Source organism: Amphiura filiformis, chromosome 2 (genome assembly GCF_039555335.1).
Source record: "Amphiura filiformis chromosome 2, Afil_fr2py, whole genome shotgun sequence".
Taxonomy (NCBI): Eukaryota; Metazoa; Echinodermata; class Ophiuroidea; order Amphilepidida; family Amphiuridae; genus Amphiura; species Amphiura filiformis.
The window spans coordinates 3181457-3203122 of NC_092629.1; the positions used below are offsets into that span (position 1 = coordinate 3181457).

General features: G+C 37.2%; 1 protein-coding gene across 1 annotated transcript in view; it reads left to right on the forward strand.

The window, feature by feature from the left end:
- The window catches only part of LOC140145714 (importin-13-like), a 102823-nt gene extending 83214 nt beyond the window's left edge, over positions 1 to 19609 (forward strand). The window contains 1 exon segment of the mRNA XM_072167399.1: positions 17612 to 19609. Coding sequence (XP_072023500.1) covers positions 17612 to 17705 — 94 coding nt within the window. The 3' untranslated portion in view covers positions 17706 to 19609.
- The last annotated feature ends 2057 nt before the right edge of the window (positions 19610 to 21666 follow it).

Consider the following 21666-nt stretch of genomic DNA (forward strand, 5'->3'; position numbering starts at 1 on the left):
GTTGATATATCCAAAGTTTTGATAATAGTTTATAGTGTAATAAAACAAGGTTGGTATTATGGTCAATTGCCCTAATTCAAACACTGGACTTATCAAAAATAAATTGACACTTGACCTTTTATTTATCTGTGAGTGAGCAGGTGAATTGTGATGATCAAACTTGTGTGTCCTCGATCCCCTGCATGTGTCGAGAGAAAGGAGGGAGATTAAAAGAAGGGAGGAAGGAAGGAAGATGAAAATATGAGTGAAGAGGAAAAGAAAGATAGGAAAAAGAAATTAATAAATGAAAGAAGGAAGGAAACCTAATCCTAACTCTAAACCTAACATGTACCGTAACCCTAACCCTATCCCTAACACTATTCCTAACCCTAACATTACCCGTAACCCTAATCCTAACCTAAAATGCCCTAAACCTTAGCTTTACCTCCCTGGGTGCACATCATCAATTTTTTGGTGGAGGTGATGGGTCTTTGGGAGCTGACGACGTACCGGTAAAATTCGGAGCTGCAAGCGGTCAAAATCAAGGGTCTTTCTTGGCTTTCTGGTTGAAAATCCCCAGAGGAAAAAAACAGAAATGTGAAGAATGAGTAATTTAGGGTCTTTTAAAGCTGAAATTATCAGGGTCTTCCTTCAGGGTCTTCCTTCTCCAGGGTCTTCCTTCTCCAAATGTGTGTGCTATTTATTACGTAAAACGGCAATTCCATCTTTACAAAATATATTATTTTTATGTAAACAAAAGGCTAAACACAATATTATGACAATTATAAACAGCAAAGTAACTGTTAAGCTGGTTCGAGTCCCATTGACGCCATGTGAAACCAATCTTCTTTTCGAAATGTTTCACTTGTCTTGAAATCATGTATAAGTACCATTAAAGGAAGGTGACCTGATATATTTAGAAAATCAAATTCTTTTAAACTTACGTATAACATAACATAAAATGTCATCCCATTCAAACATTTATGCAAAAAGAACACATAAATGTTCATTGTAAATGTGACTAATTCATTATTGAATTACCGACATTTATACAGCATAATACTGGCAGTCTATAGTGTTTTTATTAACGATAATCATCATGATCATGTAATAATCCCCGTATAAGTCCCGGCTAAGTTCGGGCAGTGCAGGGACCCAATGAGCTGTTACATCCCAGGCTAAGTCCCGGCTAGGTCCCCGCTATTGCCTGGGTCCCGGGGGGCAGGGACTGCAATTGACAGGCACATTATCCACCTTTAAGATTTTATGCTTGCATGGCTATATTGATATCATAGTACCTGGGGAAGGTTATTGGTATAAGTAATTAATAAGATTGTATTATCATATAAGAACCACATTAAGATATCATTCCTTGAATTGATTTCTTGTGTTTGCACATGTTAAAATAGACATTTTGGCGGGAAACTGTCTTTCTTAATGTTCTCCCATGTTTGTTTGCTGCAAAATGCAAGCCTAGTAAAATTGTGTACAAAATTGAAATACAAAAGTGGCGATTGAAATCGATGCATTTTGAAAATGATCCCTGTTTTGAGATATTTGACAAGTGATATGAAACAATTTACTCTATAACTTCTGAACTAAGCACCCTAGTGCAATGTGACAATTGATTTTATTTTATTCCTAGTAATGAATGAGAGGAAGAATTTGAGGTATATTGCAACACAGATGAACAAGCATATTTGGCATAGGAAAAATGGAAGCCAATTCTAGTTTTAATCATTTGAGGTGTATGGATGCCAAAATCATTGGTTCTACTAATGTAGCAAGACAAAATGCCGACTCAAATATCACTACATAGCGCCGTGTACTATGACTCAAACTGCCACACTTTGAGAAAACCTGAAATCTTGTGATAAAATAGCTTAAAATGTTAGCAGTACAAATTGTAAGTTTGCCATTTCGTCTTGACAAATCAAGGGGTCAGAGCCAAAAGGCCCTAAGTGCATTTTTACAGCACTGGGCACCTTATGACTGTATAGCCATAATGAAGCTATAGCCACAGAAACTAACTGTTCAGCAAACAATGTAAAGCCCTAGGTGCAACACTATTGCATGAATGTGTGAGAGCCAAAAGGCCCTAAGTACAAAAATACCTGTATCTCAAAATGGCCTTTTTGCACATAGGGCTGTCTGGTGCCAAAATAATCCTAAAGTACAATACTGGGCACCTTATGATTGTATACCATGAACAAGTTATAGCCACAAAAACTGTTTTCAGCCAAAATGTTAAGTGCAATACTAATGCATGAATGTGTGAGAGCCAGAAGGCCCTAAGTACAAAAACCCCTGTATCATTAAATGACATTTTCGTACTTAGGGCCTTATGGCTCTGACCCCCCGAAAAAACCAAAAAAATCCGGAACTGTCGACATGGTCACATTTGACAGCTTGTACACCCCAGACACACCCCATTGCTCACATACACACCCCCTCCTATCTGTGTAATTACAAGTAGATATATTTTTGTGTTGTTGATGTATTTGTTTACCATGATGAAGAATGATGTAATGATACCGTTATATGCAAATCACATGTCAACCCTGGATACCAGTTATCTCACATAAGCCTTTCAGCAAAGAAAGGAACAGAACTGTATTTGTTACAACCTGAAAGCCTTGCAGTGGGTACCAAAATGGACCTGCCATTGAGTGTGAAGCTAGTTTAATAATAATAACAACAACAACAACACAATTCTTTTATAGCCCTTTACCCTAAAGTCCCTTAGTGCTTAACAAAGAAAACAAAATGCAAAAAGTAGTAAATAGGCAAAATAACTATGTACATAACATGAGAAATGAATTAGGCCTATTACAAAATGCAAAAGTATATAGGTGAGACCATTATGCTTAGCAATTTTTCTCAAAATGTTTGCATGATTTGGTCTTGGTTTCTGGTTGCAAAATGCCTGGAAAAACCAGAAATGAGAGGAATGAGCAATATAGGGGTCTGTAAAATGATCAAAATTGGGGAACCCGGGGTCTTTCAGCATTCTGTTTTGGTAAAAATTCAGGGGTCTTTCCAGGGGAACATACCTGTATGGTCATTTGTATTTGCTTCCTCCACCCGTTTTAATTCAAGCGGGTAATGTAAGAAACCGGTGGTGGGGGGTAGGGGAGCATTTTCGCCTTTTGGTCTTTGGTTAGAAAACATGAGATGATTGAATACCTGTATTTCAACTTAAGACCTTGAATAATGATCAACCCTGAACCATTTGACCCTAACCATGAATTGAAAATCTGTCCTTGGATAGTTAATTCAATATTTGATCAGTGATTTCTTTCTTTGTGTCATTATCATCTTGTAAAAAATCTGTTTATCTTGGAACATTCTCAACATGAGGCATGTTCAAACAGGTGGTAGAATTCTTGTGGATTCACAAGGGGTGCGGGTGGGGTTGGGGGGCACTCGACTTCGGAAGTGATGTGAATGTGCAGACAGCAGTTCAAAACTAGGGGTCTTTTGGTGAGAGCCTAGACACCGAAAAAGGGGGGTCTTTCAGTGAGAAGGCCCAAAAATGTGGTCTTTCTGTGAGGCTGGGGAAAATCTTACCAAAAAAGGGGTTCATTCAGTGAGACTGGGAAAAATTTTGGGTCTAAATATAAAAGTTGATACAAAATTTGACAAATTTGAAAAAATTCGAAGTAAAATAAAATATTAGAGATTATCAGAAATTTTCCCCATATTTTTTTTTAAAAAAGGAGGTCTTTTGATGACAGGAAAACAAAAAGGGGGTAATTGGGTGAGAGGGAGTTCAGTAAAACAAAAAAAGGGGTCATTGGGTGAGAGGGAGTTGAAAAATGGAGGTCAATGTGGCCGCACATTCCTGTCATTCATTTTTAGTGAGTGCAACCCCAAGAAAAATGGCTTCTTTGTTTGAGCTATTTAATTCAGGTTATTGAGGACCACCTTATATATAATCAACCTAATTTAAATAATAAATGTTTCTATCAAGTTCGAGTTGTATGTTTGTGCTATTTAATTCAGGTTAACGTGGCTGTGTACTCTAGCCATTGTTTCTTTCTCAAAATTGAGTTTTTATGATATGTTTGTACCTTGTTATGTTTTTTATAAATACAAGGAATGAAAATCCAGATTTGTAAACTCCAACTGCAATATTTTAAGGATTTTATTTCACTATTCCACTCGTGTTTGAAATTGAAAAGGAAAGAAAATCTTTGTTGTACCAGCAATGTACACGCGTTCAACAACTCATCGCGTTGCGTATCGCGCAATTTGTTAACGCACAAATACGCTGACGACACGCCGACGCTTATCTGCATCTTGTGGCGCATCTTATGGAAACACCACGGAAGCACTGATTTCACAAAAACCTAGTGGTCAAATGGCTCCGTTTTAGCTGATAAAATGTGGGTTTTTTCAAGTTCTTTCCCCGATTTAAATGTCAAGTTATGAATGGATTTTGCTCAAACTTCTCAAGGGGCTGTGGATTTACCCGATGTTCACGTAATATAAGTTACAAAAGCGAAAACTGTCGCATTCTCCTGTGAGATTCGATGAAAGTGCAAAATGTGACCACTTTAAACTTCAACGGCCATTATTTCAATGTTCATTTTCTCGGTAAAAGGACGATTTAGGTACACGATAACTCAATAAATACAGCATCTATAGGTAAGCAAATATGATCATCGTAAAAAGCATGATCGACTCAAGAAACGGTTTTCTCATTTTTGTATATTTTGGTCTATTTCCGATTTTGGGCATCATTTTGTGCAAATAGGCGTTTTTGAATTTTAAAAGTTCATTTTGATGCCTTATATGGTCAATATCTCAAAAAATAAGGCCAATATCAAAAAAAAAAAAAAACGTTTTTGGAATGGAGCCTCAAGATTGAGCTAAAAACAAAATAAAATATTTTGGAAAGAGTGTTTTTTGTTATGATGTACCTAACAAATATTGCCAAAAACTCACTTTTTGTGATTTTCTTCAAAATTGTTGTTTTTACCCCAAATCTGTATTTATATTAAGATTTATTGATGTCTTGCCTTCATAAAATGTATACTTTTATATGTTTTATGCGAATAATTACAAAGTTAAGGCACTTTTACTACATGCATGTCTGAGAGTACACAGCCTCCTTAAGGAACATCTTATAACCAACCTAATTTAAAGAATGTTTTCATCAAGTGCGAGTTGTATGTGCAATGTCACAGCTTTGGTTTCAATTGATTTGCATTCAAGGTATATTCTGTAATAAAGTGTTAGACTGCCCTCTGTTGAGGCTAGTTGATTTGTAACTTGGTAAATCATTCAGTTCATTCAGTTCTGGAGGAGTCACACCTTTTGGTGACTATAGGCGTGTTTCTATTGGGACCATTTACCGGTAAAAAGACGGTAAAGGGATTAATTCTGCTCAATAGAAACTGACCTTCCCCGCTATTTACCGGTAAACAGAGGCGAGTTTTTACCGGTAACATTTTCCTTCTTGAGGAAGGAAAATAGCGGGGACGCTTACCGGCAAACGCCAATCGAAACTCACTCCGTTCCGATTGAATGTGCATACAGGGAAGAAAACGGAAGTTGAGTCGCGAAATTGACCTCTGCATCATCAATGAGCTAGCTTGTTTATGTATTATACCATGATTATACCATTCCGTTTGCCAAAATCCTTAGGCCTAATCACATACAAATATTTGACTCACTTGCTATAAATAAAGTAAATGGAAGAAATATTCATAATGCATTATCCTTGCATTATACATATTATGCTAAATATTTAACATGAGTTATGATTTATGACCCTAGTAAAAGCCATGAAATAAAACAACAACAACAACATCAGCGGATGAATCCAGCTGTGCATGCGAAATAAATAGAAATCAACTTCGGATCCATGGCGGTGTGTGCTTCAGAAAATTAGAAAGATTTCATGAATTTAATATTATGTTGTTGATGTTAAATTACTATTCGCTAAAAACAATATTAACTGAAATTAAACTGTGAAAGATTAAATTCTAAGACCTATTTTTTTTGCTCGCAACAATACTGAGTACTCACATCGATATCACTGAGGGGGATTTCCCAATGGCGTAATTTGATGTACGAGAACGAATGAAAACGCTAATAAAAAAACATTATTCTTCAGTCTTCTTTTCTCGTGTTTGCTACCTCATTTTTAGCTAAACAATTAAGAAAATACTACAATATTAAAATCCACAATGCTTTGCGATTAACCCGGGGATTGACCCCAGTGCACGACCTTTCGCCAGCAAACTTTTAAGGTGTGTCAATTGACGCTGTTCATCGAGTGTTTACCGGTAAACAACGTGCAATGGAAACTGACCATTATCCGCCTTTTGCCGCTATTTGACAGCGAACAGTTTTACCGGTAAAATGCAGGGGACTCAATAGAAACACGCTAAGTGTCTTGATGCTTCTGACTCTTCCTGGCTAGCCCATTGGGTCTATTTTTACTTTTGTTTCCTTTTGTATGTATTGCGTAATTTTACTTTGCTTTTTGATGTATTTTTAGCCGAATTTGTAAAATAAAATAAAATAAAATAAATTGGCTTGTTCACTACAGAGAAGTTTTTGACAGTATTTTGAATGAAAATGAAGGGTACCATTTATGACCCAATTTGTGTCCCTTCCTGGCTCCCAGAACTTTTCCACCTTGCATTTCTTTAAAGCAGTGTGATCCAATTATGTTTTTGTATCAAAGATATACATTTTCCCCCAATAGACCTACAATGTTTAGGTTTCTTGGAAACAAATGTATATCGTCTATATGAAAGGTCAACATTTTCAAGTGGTGGACGGCTTTTGAGCAGCCTTTCTTCTGTTTTCTATGGGGAACACTGGCATGATTTTGCTTATAAATCAGGACATCATAGACTTTGAGGGCCAGTTCAGGCGGCGGATGACATGATCGAGCTGGCAACTCGTGAAACCGCCCGGCCGTATGGCATTTTCCATGTACTCGGTTAGTTTTGTGGGGTTCATTATCGAACCCCAACGGTTTTAGCTTGTAATTATATTATTTATCAACATAGGCCTATTTGTTTGTGATATTTCAAGCGTTTTAAAATTTCAAAATAATCCCATTCAATTACACGGTTGACGATGAAAATTTACTGAATTTAGGGACTGCACGTCGTACACCACCTGGGCCAGTTGTAAAAATAATGACCGTCAACCTATTTTTCCCCAGCCAGAGGGATCAGGCAAGGGCTGGTTACTTTCAACCATCATAGCTGTCACTAAGAATTGAGTCGCTCCTGTGGAGAAAAAATGATGTTTTCTAAACCATAATCCAACGAGGTACTACAAAATACTACTTGATATATGCGCTGTTTGTGCGTGCATCCCACGTGGTGTGATGACGCAATTGCCCCAAGTGATATATAGGCACGGTTTCGCTGGCCAGCGAAGCCCAACACCCATGGCAAAGTGTCGGCGACCCAGTGCTTGGCATGCGAGGGGTCTCGGGTTTGAATCCCACCCAGAGCAAGCAACTTCTTTCTTTGTTTTCTCTTTTTATTCCTTCCTTCTTTCCCTTCCTGTCGCCCAAAAGACCCAAGGTGGTTAGCATTATTTACAAGGTTCTAAAACAAATCCAATAAAGTAGGTGATGTTGACATACCTCAATGACGTTTTGTGCTGTGTCACAGCACTTTCTCAAATCACCTACTTAATTGGATTTGTTTTAGAACCTTGTAAATAATGTTAATCGGACAATCCTGATGAATCTATTTGCGGATCCAAGGCGGTTAGGTTTAGGGCAAATTTAGCACATATCGCTATGGGACTATGATTTGGTGGTGTGAAATCTGCATATTGATTTGTCCCTAACATTGCAATGAAATTGCAATATCTCACATGCAATACTGCACTATAAATAGGCAGTGGTATTGGGTAATACCTGTATATGAACTTTATCAAAGTTTTCAATTGTTGTTTGAGGTCTTCAACCTTACCAAAACCACATAAGCACAATGACAGTAGGAAATAGAATAAACATTATGTACTTATCATGATTCTGCCTAACTGTTAGCAATGGCAAAACAGGGGGTAGATCAAGTTTACTTGCTCAAAAGATGATGAGTGGTGTCCTCGAACTACAACAGCACATCTTATATCTGCTTTGCATGGCCATTCCCAAATCCATAACATCCAGTCCAGTGTCCTGCTCAATTTCAATACATCCATGTATTTTAGAGGGAGTCTACTAGATTTCTGACATTTCCATGCTTTGGTGTCCAAAGGATCAGGTTGTAGTTATTCTGGCTAGAACTAGCTCTAGTTCCTCGGCTAGGATCGAGGCGCGCAGCGCCGAGACGTGCAGCGAGGCGCGCAGCGAGGCGCGCAGCGCCGAGAAGTGAGGCGCGCAGCGCCGTTTGTAATGTCAGAGAGGGGTTGTCATGGTCTCATACAGGCACTGAACAAGTGCTAATTCTGGCCACAGGGCAGTGAGATGAGTGGTGTAGCTGGGGGATCCTCACACGTAAAATTTTCAGAGATAAAATGGGTATGGCAAAGAGTATTAAAAGTGTCATTAAAGTGACTGAAAAAGGGACCAAAAATTAACAAATAAGTAAGGGTGTGAGTGAGTTCCGGGAATTCAAGTCCCGCCCGAGAATCCTATTAGCCGGGCAGGAAATTCCCTGCCCGGTACCAAATTAAAAAAAAAAAAAAAAATTGGGTTGATTTATTTTTCGGTTTTGTAGTGTCACTAGAACTAAAACTAAATGCTAGGATCATTCATGAATAAAAAAAAAAAAAAATTGATATTTTGTATTCATGTCATACTCTATCAATGATAACAAAATGCATTCAAATTCAATGCATTTTGATATCATTAATTTTTTAGGTCAACCATGAATGATCCTTGCATTTAGGTCTAGGTCCAGGGACACTGCAAAACCTGGAAAAAAATAACTTTTTTTCCTGGCGTCTGTTAACAAGTAAGAGCAAGACTCATATTTCAATTTATTTGTTCATCAGCACACTAGAACAACATGAATGTTGTATCAAATGGATGATAACCTGTGAACAATGAACTGATAATTGATGATAACCTTCACCATTGATGTAAACAAACTTTACAAAAGAAGGGACTTTACTGTTTGACTCATTTTTAAACAGATATAACTTTTATCTTGTATTGCATAGAATTTAAGTGATAAGCCGGTCTGTTTGCATTTCACAATTTTTACAAAAAGACAGCAAATCTGATCAAAACTAGAGCGGTTCTCACCTTTCGCGGTTCTCTGCATTGGCGGTTCTCGGTACATACGGGTTGTGGAAGGGTAGCCATGTGTGATTCTGGTTGGTGTGTTCTGATTGATTGGTTTAGGCATTTGTGCTGTCTTGGTGTGCATGTGATGTTTCTGTTCAGAACCTTGTATGAGCCCAATGTGTATTTTTTTGTGTGTATGTGCGATGTTGTTTGTCTGTCTGTGCCATTGGAATATTAAACCAATGCAAGAAATTGATTATCATAATTATAGTTTGATTTTGAGATGATGCTATGGTAGAGAGGGTTTGTTAGTAGCACAAAATGGATTTGAAATCCACTACCCACATCACTCTATCTCTACCACCTTACCCTATAGGCCTATCCCACCCTAAGCAGAGATACAGCCACTGAGTACCGTATATCTTATACAACGGGAAACAAGTTTATTTAACGAATTAGATGAAAAAAATAAAATCTTTTTTAGGCCTATGATATATAAAATAAATCATTTTATAATAAACCCTCAGTGGTCTTGAAGCAATGTCATTGCATGGTTTTGAAGTTATCTTAAATGGGCCTATAATTTTTTAACAGCCCTCATGGTCCTGGCATGCAGTCAATATTCGATATTCCCGCATAAACTTGATAAGGGTTAAAATACTTGGAGTAATTAAGTTTTCTTCTTTTTTCCTTTATCAAGAGTTAAGCCTATACAAAGTTTCCATTTGGCAGGTTTTTTTGTGTTACTAAATTTCATTTTATTTTACAAATTCGGCTATACAAAAGAAATCAACGAATATTAAAATAATTGTTCTTATGCACATGTATACGCAGATGTAAATACAAAATCAAAGGTGAGAAACTATACTACTTGTTTCTTAATAAATGTACATCGGGCAACTATGATAGCCAGAAGGCCTCAAATCGAGCAAAGAAAGGTACTACTTTTTTATGTATATTTCAATGGGACGCTTAGTGGTGTGCGCCCTTAAGGTCACATTATCATGGTCATGTCTTTCTTTATTTTTGTTTCAAGTGTATTATCATGATACACATTTTTTATATTCTTCATTATTTCACTTTCACTTGAGTACTACTTTATTTACAAATGATCATCATACACTTCACGTTATATGATTTTTTCATTGTTTTACCTAATTTTAAGTAATTCTTTATTGGGGTGCATGCTCTTATACAGGCCTATTTTGTTTGTTTGTTTTCATCATCAATTTTCTCTAATCATTTTTGATAGATGGTTGTGTGAAATATTGCTTTATTTTTTGTTCTAAGTGTATAATTATCATCAAACACATTTTCAAATTTTATACAGGCCTAATATGACTTATCATTCTTGACAAGATAGCACATGCTGCTGTTTATTTACAAGATATCACCTGCTGTATGCTGTTTATTTATTTGGGCTTAAATTATTTCTTGACTTTTGTTTTAAGTGAACATGTATATCATGATAGTGCTTTCTATGTTTTTATATCAACCGCGTTGTCTTTTTAAAGACTGTTTATTTACCATGTTTACCTTCAGGTATATTCGTCTCAGATGTTTACAAGATATCACCTGCTGTACAGTGGCGTAGCTTCCGGGGCAGGGGGGGGGGGCAATTGCCCACCTGGCAAAAATTGCCTATTTGGGCCCCTGCCCCCTAACGCACAGAAAAAAGAGGGAAAAGGAGAGAGAGAGGAAAAAGGGAGTGAGAGAGCTAGAGGAAAAATGGTACTATATATACTACCGGTGGCGCTTATAATCCTTTTTTTTTTTTTTTGCTCTACACTATAACAAACCACCGAAAAAAAATTGGGTCAACCTTCTCAGGCTGTTGAGGAAGGGGCGGCAAAATGTTTGTTTGGTGGATTTGGGCCCCCGCCCCATACAGGATTGCTCCCCCCCTGGAAAAAATCCCAGCTACGCCACTGCTGCTGTATGCTGTTTATTTATTTGGGCCTACTTTTACTTTACTTTTGTTTTAACTTCTACTTTACTTTACTTTTTCTTTACTTTTGTTTTAAGTGAACATGTAGGCCTATATCATGATAGCGCATTCTATGTTTTTATATCAACCGCGCTGTCTTTTTAAAGACAGTTCTTGCTTCACCGTTGACCGCTTAACACAATGTCAACATTGGCTCATAGGAGCATAGGGTTGTAGAACCCGCGATTTAAAAGCCCAATAGGGCACATTTTTAAGATTTCGTCCGCAACTTTTGACAATGTCCTGTCCTATAGAACCCATTGTTTAAGAACAAAATTGGATGACTTTTCAACATTAGTTACCGCGATTTTTAGTATTTCCTATCCCATAGAAACCAATGGTTAAGAATTTTTTGGGGGCGGAATTTCAATTATTTGACCCACAATTTGGGCTGATAATTGTTGGCAACCTTGTATGTAATTGCCATGTTATGTAACTATAGTTTGGATTGCTAAGGTCAGTATAGAAGTAGTATATCACGGTTGCCAAACCCGTGATTTAATGGCCCAATATAGGACGACTTTTGAAGATTTTCTACTCGACAATATCCTGTCGTAATAAACACCAATAATATTATTGATGGTTAAGAAAAAAGGGCTACTTTCCGACATTGGCTAACATGAATTCTGATAGTTTCTTATCCCATAGGAACCAATGGTAAATAATAAAAAAAAAATATTGGGCGACTTTTCAATTATTTGACCAACCATTTGGGCTGAAAATGTTTTTGGCAACCCTGACATGTGATGCTTATCTATCAATTTCCGGTGACACAATGTTTTGTCATGTAAAAACCAGTTTATTAATTGCAAATTTTAAACACTAAATAAAAGTACAAAATGCGAAGCCTGGTACTATTTAATATTATTGCAATGTAAAACCAGAAAAATTCGACCTTGACACAAGCAAATTTTCCTTAAAGTGAATTTATTATTATAGAATATAAATATCAATGTTAAATAATCTCCCCCAATAAACAACCCAATAGCCTAAACCCCTTCGAATAATTTCGCGTTTTCACAACCCAATAACGATGCATAAAAAGCAAATCGTTCATGACTGATCTTGCTATATAAAGCGTGGCATGCAGGTAATGCACCAACTAGAGCATGTAGAGAGAGATATCGGCAACTATAGAACAATAGTCCAAGGTGCCAAAGTGTTGCTTGAACTTGCTTCTATAGGTGTATTTGGTCTATAATAATGTACATTGTGCTCATTAAAAGCCAGTTTGCCGAACCTCTCTTTTCTCATTAATTGGATACCCGTTCAAGTTCAAAATAAACTGGTGTCTAGCTTTAATGACAGTTAACACACCAGGAAAATTTTAGATCATGAATCCACTGAATAACACGTGCAACTTGCGAACAACATGGTACCTGGCGGTATCCCTTTGTATTGCGCTTTGGGCTCATACAAATTTTCCTTAAAGTGAATTTATTATTATAGAATATAAATATCAATGTTAAATAATCTCCCCCAATAAACAACCCAATAGCCTAAACCCCTTCGAATAATTTCGCGTTTTCACAACCCAATAACGATGCATAAAAAGCAAATCGTTCATGACTGATCTTGCTATATAAAGCGTGGCATGCAGGTAATGCACCAACTAGAGCATGTAGAGAGAGATATCAGCAACTATAGAACAATAGTCCAAGGTGCCAAAGTGTTGCTTGAACTTGCTTCTATAGGTGTATTTGGTCTATAATAATGTACATTGTGCTCATTAAAAGCCAGTTTGCCGAACCTCTCTTTTCTCATTAATTGGATACCCGTTCAAGTTCAAAATAAACTGGTGTCTAGCTTTAATGACAGTTAACACACCAGGAAAATTTTAGATCATGAATCCACTGAATAACACGTGCAGCTTGCGAACAACATGGTACCTGGCGGTATCCCTTTGTATTGCGCTTTGGGCTCATACAATTATTCTCTTTGTCTCTTGTCAAGACAGTAAACAGCTTTTAATTATCATTGATGGTAAAGCTGTTTAAAAGATGACTGCTTTGTACCTCAGGTGTTAATCTCCTTTTCTGACTGCGGTCAAAATATTTATGTTACGAAATGCAAGTAATAAAATATTTCACAATGAAATGATTATTTTTAAACTATGACCCTGTACACGCTGTGGAATTGTCTTCTTTCGATGAAGTTCGAACAAAGATTAAAAAGCACCTTTTTCCTAATGTGTACGCACTTGTCTTCCTGAGACGAAGATTTAATTGCTTCGTTCAACAAAGCTAGAATGTTTGTTAGATAGGTCAAACTATACTTTTTCCAAATCCTTATTACTAGAGAAACACATTGCATGCAATTTTATTTTGAACTTGACCTCTGTGTAAAAGTTCAACAACCTTTTCCCTGCAAATAAGGATGCTGTTGAAATGCCTCCATAGCCTAATACGATCAGCGCTAGTATAAAATTGTACTTAACTTTATCTCTGCCAAATACAGCAAATTTAACATGATTTGCAGGATTGTTACAGGAATTTATTGGGCCTAGGTTTTATCAAAATGATTGCCACTAGTTTTGTTAATTTTAAAAAAGTGACTGCAATTCGAGAATGTTTTTCAACACTGGGTCAACATATTTGTTTTAAATTTAAATTTAAATTTAAATTTAGTAAGAAAATGGATATAATTTTAGCCAAAAAAATTGAATTGGGAAACATTTGGTATAGGCTAATTGTTTAGGATGCTTTTTTTTGGAATGGTGAAGCTTCTGGTGTTTAAGAAATTGCATCAAAAAGGTTGACTACCCTGATATGATGTGGAGCAAAATAATATACTAGTACATGAAGGTGAAACCCAAAGTTTATTAAACCATAGTCTACTGTAGTAGACCAGTTTAATTGATCATTCCCTAAATTAATCTCTCTGACCTGACCATGGAAAACTCATCATTCCTGTTCTGATTCAACAGCTCAGATATCCATGAGAAAACTGGTCTACTGTAGTTCGAATATAAAATGAACTATGCACTCTATAGTGGGTATGATGTTACCTCATTAAAAATGCAGTCTTGGCTGATTATGCACATATCCTGTGGTTTTTACAAATTAAGTCGTTTGAATAGCCGTCCACCGCGTATTATTTGCACAAGGTCCAATGTATACGCTTGACGTCGCGCAAGACGATATCTGTGATGGTTAAGCTGTCAAAGCAAATCTGAATGACACAGATAGAGCTACCCCACGTGGGTTGGGTTCAGTGAACACAGTGGGTTGGGCTAATGCATAAACATGTATGCTTGCCTATCTGTTATTGGTTAAGATTTACCACCCACATTGATTTTTACTTCATTAACATTCATCTCAGATTCGGGATGAAAGAGGTTGAGTCTATGTGTTAAGATATGGTGGGTCACACAGGTCATATCCAACTACCGCAGTCCTTGTTTCTCTGGGCAGGGCAGTCACTGGAGATCTGATGTGTTTCGTCATAGATTTTAAATGGTTTCATGTATGGAAACGTATGAATTGTTTATCAAAAAAAAAAAGGAATGCAGCGCAGTCTAATTAAACCACTGCAAGCTAGAGGTGAACCCATGTCAAGAAACTTTATACAAACAATTGGAACTGGATGTTGAATGTTTACATACATTTAAAGGGACAACGTGAGATTGTGTAGAATACATATACCTTCACTTTGTAGTCAGATCGAGGCGTAGTCAGAACTATTTCACAGGGAGGCTTTTGGGAAAAGAAAGAAAGAAAGAAGATGGAAGAGAATAGTTGCTTCCGGGGGCACTTCAATATGAAATGGATATAGGTGTGTCTAGTGTATAGTGGTCTTTGGTGTGTATAGTGGTCTTTGGGTGACAGAGCATGTGTTCGTGAAAAAATTTGGGGTCTTTGGGTGACAGCGATGCTGAAAAAGGGGGTCTTAACAGCCCTACATACGCGTCACCTCTAAAGTTGGAGTGACCCCCCCCTGGAGTTGCTTACCCCAGTGTGGTTAAGAACCACTGACAGGCCAAGGGATAGCACCCCATGAGGCTTAACCTGGTACATGGTGGACCAGTGTTTTCCCCTTTAACCCAGTTCTCACATTATGCTTTACAGTAATAATATACCACAGATTCTTTATTCATGGCATTGAAATTATGCATTATCGCTTGTGGTTTTAAGATGTAGGCCTACTGGTTGCATGACACACAATGGTGTCTTCCCAGTAATCATGAATAATTCATGGCCAGATATAGTATTTATCAAAAGTTTGTTAACACCATTACACTTGGTTTCAAAAATAAGAAGTTGCCAATGGCTCCGTCTATGTACATGGAACGAGGAAGGTGTAAATGTGTGCATGCGTTTTTGTAAAGCGTACAACTGGATACACTGATATTTAAACAGGGGACATACACCAACCGTAGACGTTTAGTTCCTTTCCCCCATCTGCGTATTGCAAACAATGTAATATGCATATATAAGACTGTGTTATCGCTCAATGGCGCACCATATACACCATTTAACAACAATCGAAGATTTGCAGCTATGAAGCACACACCCTATTCATATCACAATAAACAACAGTAGCCAGGATCAGCTCCTCGAGTTCTTATATGGGTAAGAGTAAGTTCCTTGCCAACAGATTACACCAGGACTCAAACTTGCATCCCCACATACTAATGCATTAGAGTGCTGATTAACCCTAACTGAACACAAGGGATAGAAGAAACAAAAAAGGAGAGAAGCTGAACAAAGAAGTCACTTGGTACCCCCGGGATTCAAACCTTGGACCGTTGCATGCTACGTAGAAGATCACCGACCTGTAACCACACGTGTGACCCTGGCCCAGCCAGCGATTCTCTGTGTATGACTGAGTGAGGCTGATTACGTCTTCGCATCACATGCAATGCATACACGAGCAGTGCTTGAATTGTGCGATTTAGTGACACCTGGTTCAGTTAGGGTTTTTAGAAAGCATTCCTTGGATACACTGTAGCGATAAAAGCCATCATGTGGGCAAAGAACCTTGTCCTTGTCCAGGCATATATGACATCAAGTTGACTTCCTGTTTTTGACTATTTTCTATGGTGGTTGTTGTTATGACAAAGTTCTTATACAGTTAACATTGTTCATTGCTTGAAACCTGTGACTTGAAACAATATTATGTAAGATCAGTTTCGAGTGTACCCTGGGTATTTTCACTCTTTTTGAGCTTACCAAGTTTTGATCAATCGGCAACAATGACGTATACATGCATTGGTGAGAATATTTTTAAGGTCCTGTAATTTGTGTTTGAGAAAACATTTAGCTATAAATAAACAAACAAACAAACAAACAAACAAACAAACAAGTGAATAAATGAATGCAAGTATTTAGGGCCTATATTCCACAGTTATCAAACCACTTTACATAAATACTAGGATATAACATAAGTGGCTACCAACAAAAATGGCTTTGTATGATAATAATGACAATTTGGGCATAATGTCTAATTTATTTTCACCCCCCCTGTCAAAAAGAAATCTATGCCACTGTAAACAGTTCCCCATCTCACACTTGGGTGAGTGGGCCAAGCAAGATATAAAAGAGCCTTGCTCATGGCCCGGCCCATGGACATAACACACTGGCCCTGATAGGGGTCAAAGTAACTCACTAGCATGTGATCATGAGTCAAATGCCCTTAAACTGTTAGATCACCTTGCACTTTTCCAAGCTACAATCAAGGAAATTAATGTTGGCACACTCTGGCATACTAAATGTAAATTGCCACCCCTATCCCCCAGTTCAATGTTGATGTAAGCACTTTTTCCATTGAGCTCTCCAGTCTCCCCAACATTGATTGAGGGGGAATGGGAGAGGGAAGAGGTATGTACTTTTCATCAAGCATAGTTATACTTACTTCACTGAACTATCAGGGCAGCAATGAAGAGTTCCAACATATTAATTGTCAAGGTGTGCTATTAATTTCATTGATTGTAGTCTGCATATCTGGCGTACCACATATGCGAGAATCAGATACAAACAATACAAGCCCAAGAAATTGTGATTTAAATGAGGTTTTGGGGGCTCAGGCAAACTTACATTTGAAAAATTTGAGAGAGAACAAAAATCAGGGCTCAGCGGGGATTAAACTCCGGTCGCAGTCGAGAATCTTAACCACTGCACTACCTGACTTCACAGTTTGTACTCAGACAATCTCAACTTTATGTGATAATTTTCTCACTGTGTCAAAGTGGCCAATTATTGTAATATGAAATAATGAAGAAGGAGGTGAGACACAAATTATAAAATAATGCGAGAATCAGATACAAACAATACAAGCCCAAGAAATTGTGATTTAAATGATGTTTTGGGGGCTCAGGCAAACTGCCATTTGAAAATTTTGAGAGAGACTTCACAGTTTGCACTCAGACAATCTCAACAATTATAACGTCTTATTCATTTTTTGTTTTGTTTTGTTTTCTCTCATTACAGGAACCGTGTTAACAAACGTCAAGTTAGAGATCTGGTGACTCAGTTCAGCCTCATGTGTAGAGGACTTCATGGTACAGAATATGCTGAATATTGAAACAACTATTTATCTCAAGAATGGACTTGCAAATAGACTTCAATCATGGACTGAATTGGAGCTGATGTTTTCTCTCGCCCTATGTGTAGTCCGGCTTCAAGGATGCCGTGAGTGGAGAAAGCTGTTTTTGATGTTGTTTCACTAACACCTGCTAACCAACTGAATCAACTTACTTTCTCAAAAATTGTCCATGGAAGGAATGCTGTATAGGTCAGGTCAGAGGTGAATTGTGCTAAATAATCACATGCAAGTGATTATAAAAACAATTTTGTTTTACTAACAACAACTAACACAATATTGGAAGTAAGGAAATCCATTACTGTACTATGTTTAACAGCAAATTTTTGCGAGGGGTTAATTTTTGCACACATCACGGTTAAACAGGCAATTGCAAATTAAAACCCTGCGAAGATATTGTTATTGTTACACCATAGGCTTCAATATGTAGCTATTTAAAAATGTGAAAGAATGATACCGCAAAAATGTTACGAAAAAATATGTTATGCAGCAGCGGTACAGTACACAAAGTTGAAGGAATGAACCAAACTCATGCATTGAAACGCCGTGACCTTTGACCTCAGGATGTAATGAACTGCAACAAGGTGTCTGGAATTGATGGAAGCCTCAAACATTTGCACCTTTGACCTTTGATGCTGACCTTAGGTCAGATAAAGTTTCCCAGGTAACTAAAGGTCATCTTACATGGACCAGCTGACACAACAGGTCAAGGGTCGGACACAAGGCCACTTGTGCCAAATTTGAATTGTGGTCATATCCATCTGCGAGAGGAGACAACTTTAATGTTGTTTTAATTAACACGGAGCACACTGAATCATTTTACCCTCTAAGCCACAAAAGAGGATGAAAGCTACAGTTTAGGGCAGAAATCGGATTTGTGTAATCCAGTGTCAAAATTAATCGGTTGTGGTACACATTATTAGCTTCTCTACCGTCAGGAAATGCACTGAATTGATTGGATATTCTTGAACATGCCATTTGTGGGTGCTATTGTAGCTGATGCTGCCATCCACGGTACTGAAAGACTGCATGCCAGCTCCACAACACTGCCACCTGCACTGAAAGCGAAATACAGAGATATAATCAGGAACTTTGTCCTTTTAGTAGCACACTCCATTACCAACCAGTTGTTACTGTTTCAGCGAATGTGCACTCACATCAGCAACATTATGGGTGAGCTTGACCCAGGACCATCATCAATTTTGATGAAGAACATTTAGCCTATACTTATTTATTTTGAATAACTGCGGTGTAGTGTTTGGAGATGTCTAAATGATGCTGGTAGTATTTTGTGTTTTTGAAGTTAATGAATTTGAAAATCCGAAGTGTCCGAATCAAATTCATGTACTTGGTACTTCAAATTCATGTATTTGTATAGTGTACAACTTATTGTTTATGTGTGTGTTTTTGTGTTATTTTGCATCGCATTTGTGGTGCTTACTCCTGATTCCAGTAAAATACAACACTATTTTTTATTAGAGAAATATTAGTCTGTTTTGCCAGATTAAACCTAGCTCCTAATGGCTAAAAACATGCATTTTAGGGTGTTTTTGTATGCTGTGGCAACCAAGCCCAAAGACTTATTTCAGGTTATGCATTTTAATTTTCTTATAACCAATTATCAAACTTAAAATATCAAAATTATTAGCTAACTCGTAGCATAGGCCTACTCAAGATTTTGAATACTTAGACTTGAGCCAAGTCTTTGAATTTTGTGACTGCAAATCTCTGCAATTTTTAGAAAACATGCAAAATTGTTTCTTTCACCTTGTTCCCTCTAGTATTACTTTTATTGGCATTAAAGGGCATTTCGTGATCCACAGCCTCATCCCTCCACTTTTCCCTAAAAAAGTTGAGATTTTTACACCACTGGATACCTCTGGCTACATAATCTACTTTTAATTCGTTTAGCAAAAATATCGCTGCCAAATTTGAATTTCGTTCTGGTGCACCAGAGCGAAATTACAACACATTGTCTATGGAGCAGTGTAATACACATAATCATGCATAACTCGCATAACGCATAAAATCGGAATCATCTGAAATTTTGGAAATAAGCTTTTTTCATGGATATCTACTGAAAAATGTCATAAAAAGAGGATGCTAGGATCACGAAATCCTCCTTTAAGTACTAAGTAAAGGATTAGGACTTGGGCTTAAAAAATAGTTGACTTGTCCTTTAGGTGCCAAGACCTGGGTCGGTCGGTCGGACGATTTTTTTTTTTTTTTAATTTCTGCAAAATACAACATATTTTGAAATAATAAACCAAAATATCAAAATCTTACATAAGAAAAAAGCGACCATGGTTTTTGTCAGCTTTTTGGGTCGGCCGAGAAGGGCAAGTCAACTTCCTTTTTTTTAGGCCTTAGCTATGTTTCATTTGATAAAATGAGGAAGTATTTTTTAATCCAAAAACTTACTGCTGTATTTTTTCTGGAATTATTGTGTATTAAATTATTGGGAGTAATTGTATTAAAATCTATATTTTGCATAATTATTATCTATGTTCCTGAGTCGCCACATCTAACTTGCCAGTACCTTTTATTATATTACATACATGTAGTCAAAACTTAATCAATTGTGTTTCAGACCGGTCCACATAAGTGTCCCCCGTCGAATACAATCTTGACAAAAAAATACTAGGGTGGACCTGGTTGTAGCCTGAATATTAGGTCTATTCAGTTCTGAGATGATTTATCCATAGATATATTATCAAAGAAAAGGTTTACGAAGTGTGATATCTCTTGACGCTATTTTTGTCTCACCTGAACTCAAAGACAAGATAGTCTTCAAACCTGCCACCAAATCAATTTATCTCAAAAACTGATAACTCATCGCTTGTCCACTCATTGTATTCGGATATTCCTTTTGAAATCCATACACCCTGTGGAAGATGTGACCTATATAAATATCACACACAGGGAGTGTAGATTTTAAATAGAGTCACCCATTCAGGTTAACCCCATTTGAAATTCACACTCACTCCCTGTGTGGAAGATTAACATAATTTCTTCCATACAGAGTGTATAGATTTGTACTAGAATAGCCCATTGCCAGGTGTAAACTAATGCTCTGAGCATCCTTACAAGCATGACATTGAGACAGGGCTTAGAACATTGTTTTTCAATTACTGATTTTACATTACCGTCAACGCGTCATAACTGTGCTAGAGACCACAATCCTCGAAAAAAGTACTTGGTACATGTTGTCGTAACTCCGTGCAGAATTTGAAATGATCATGGAAATGATGCGTATTTTGTTTATGGACAAACATGATATCTACAACAATGATTTACTCTTCCCCTCTCCCCATCAATCAAGTTGGAACACTTTAGAACACTGCTGAAGACATTGGCATTTCCCAAGTTTGCACAGGGGAGAGGGGGTGTCAGTTTTCCTTTCGTGACACACAAGTGTTCCAAGACTTTTTTCGAGGAATGTAGAAGGTACTTTTTAGATTAAATGTTGCCTCTTTTCAAACATGCTTATCCAATGGGTGCATGCGAAATATGCATGGACACAGCATAATCTGAAGTTTTTATCATTTGGTGAAAAAAAAAAAGAATACAATTTGTGGAAAAGAATTTGATATTATTTTCAATAAATTTCCTAATTTAATGATGGTCACACGGAGATCATGTCATCAGAAATATGCAAGAAGTTTTATATATTTTGCCTAATATTCATTATAATGCTTATTTTGTAAAGAAAATATTACGCCATATTATTACCCAGACATTTAATTTCCTTATGAATTGGGCTATTCCATTTAAAATCCACACTCCCCTGTGGAAGATTTAGCTAAAGTCTTCCACAGGGGGAGTATGAGTTTTGACTCAAATAGACATTTGGGGAACTTCCATTTGAAATCCTCACTCCAGGTGTGAAAGCCTAGGTAAAGTCATAATACAGGGGGAGTATGAGTTTCAAAGTTATTAACCC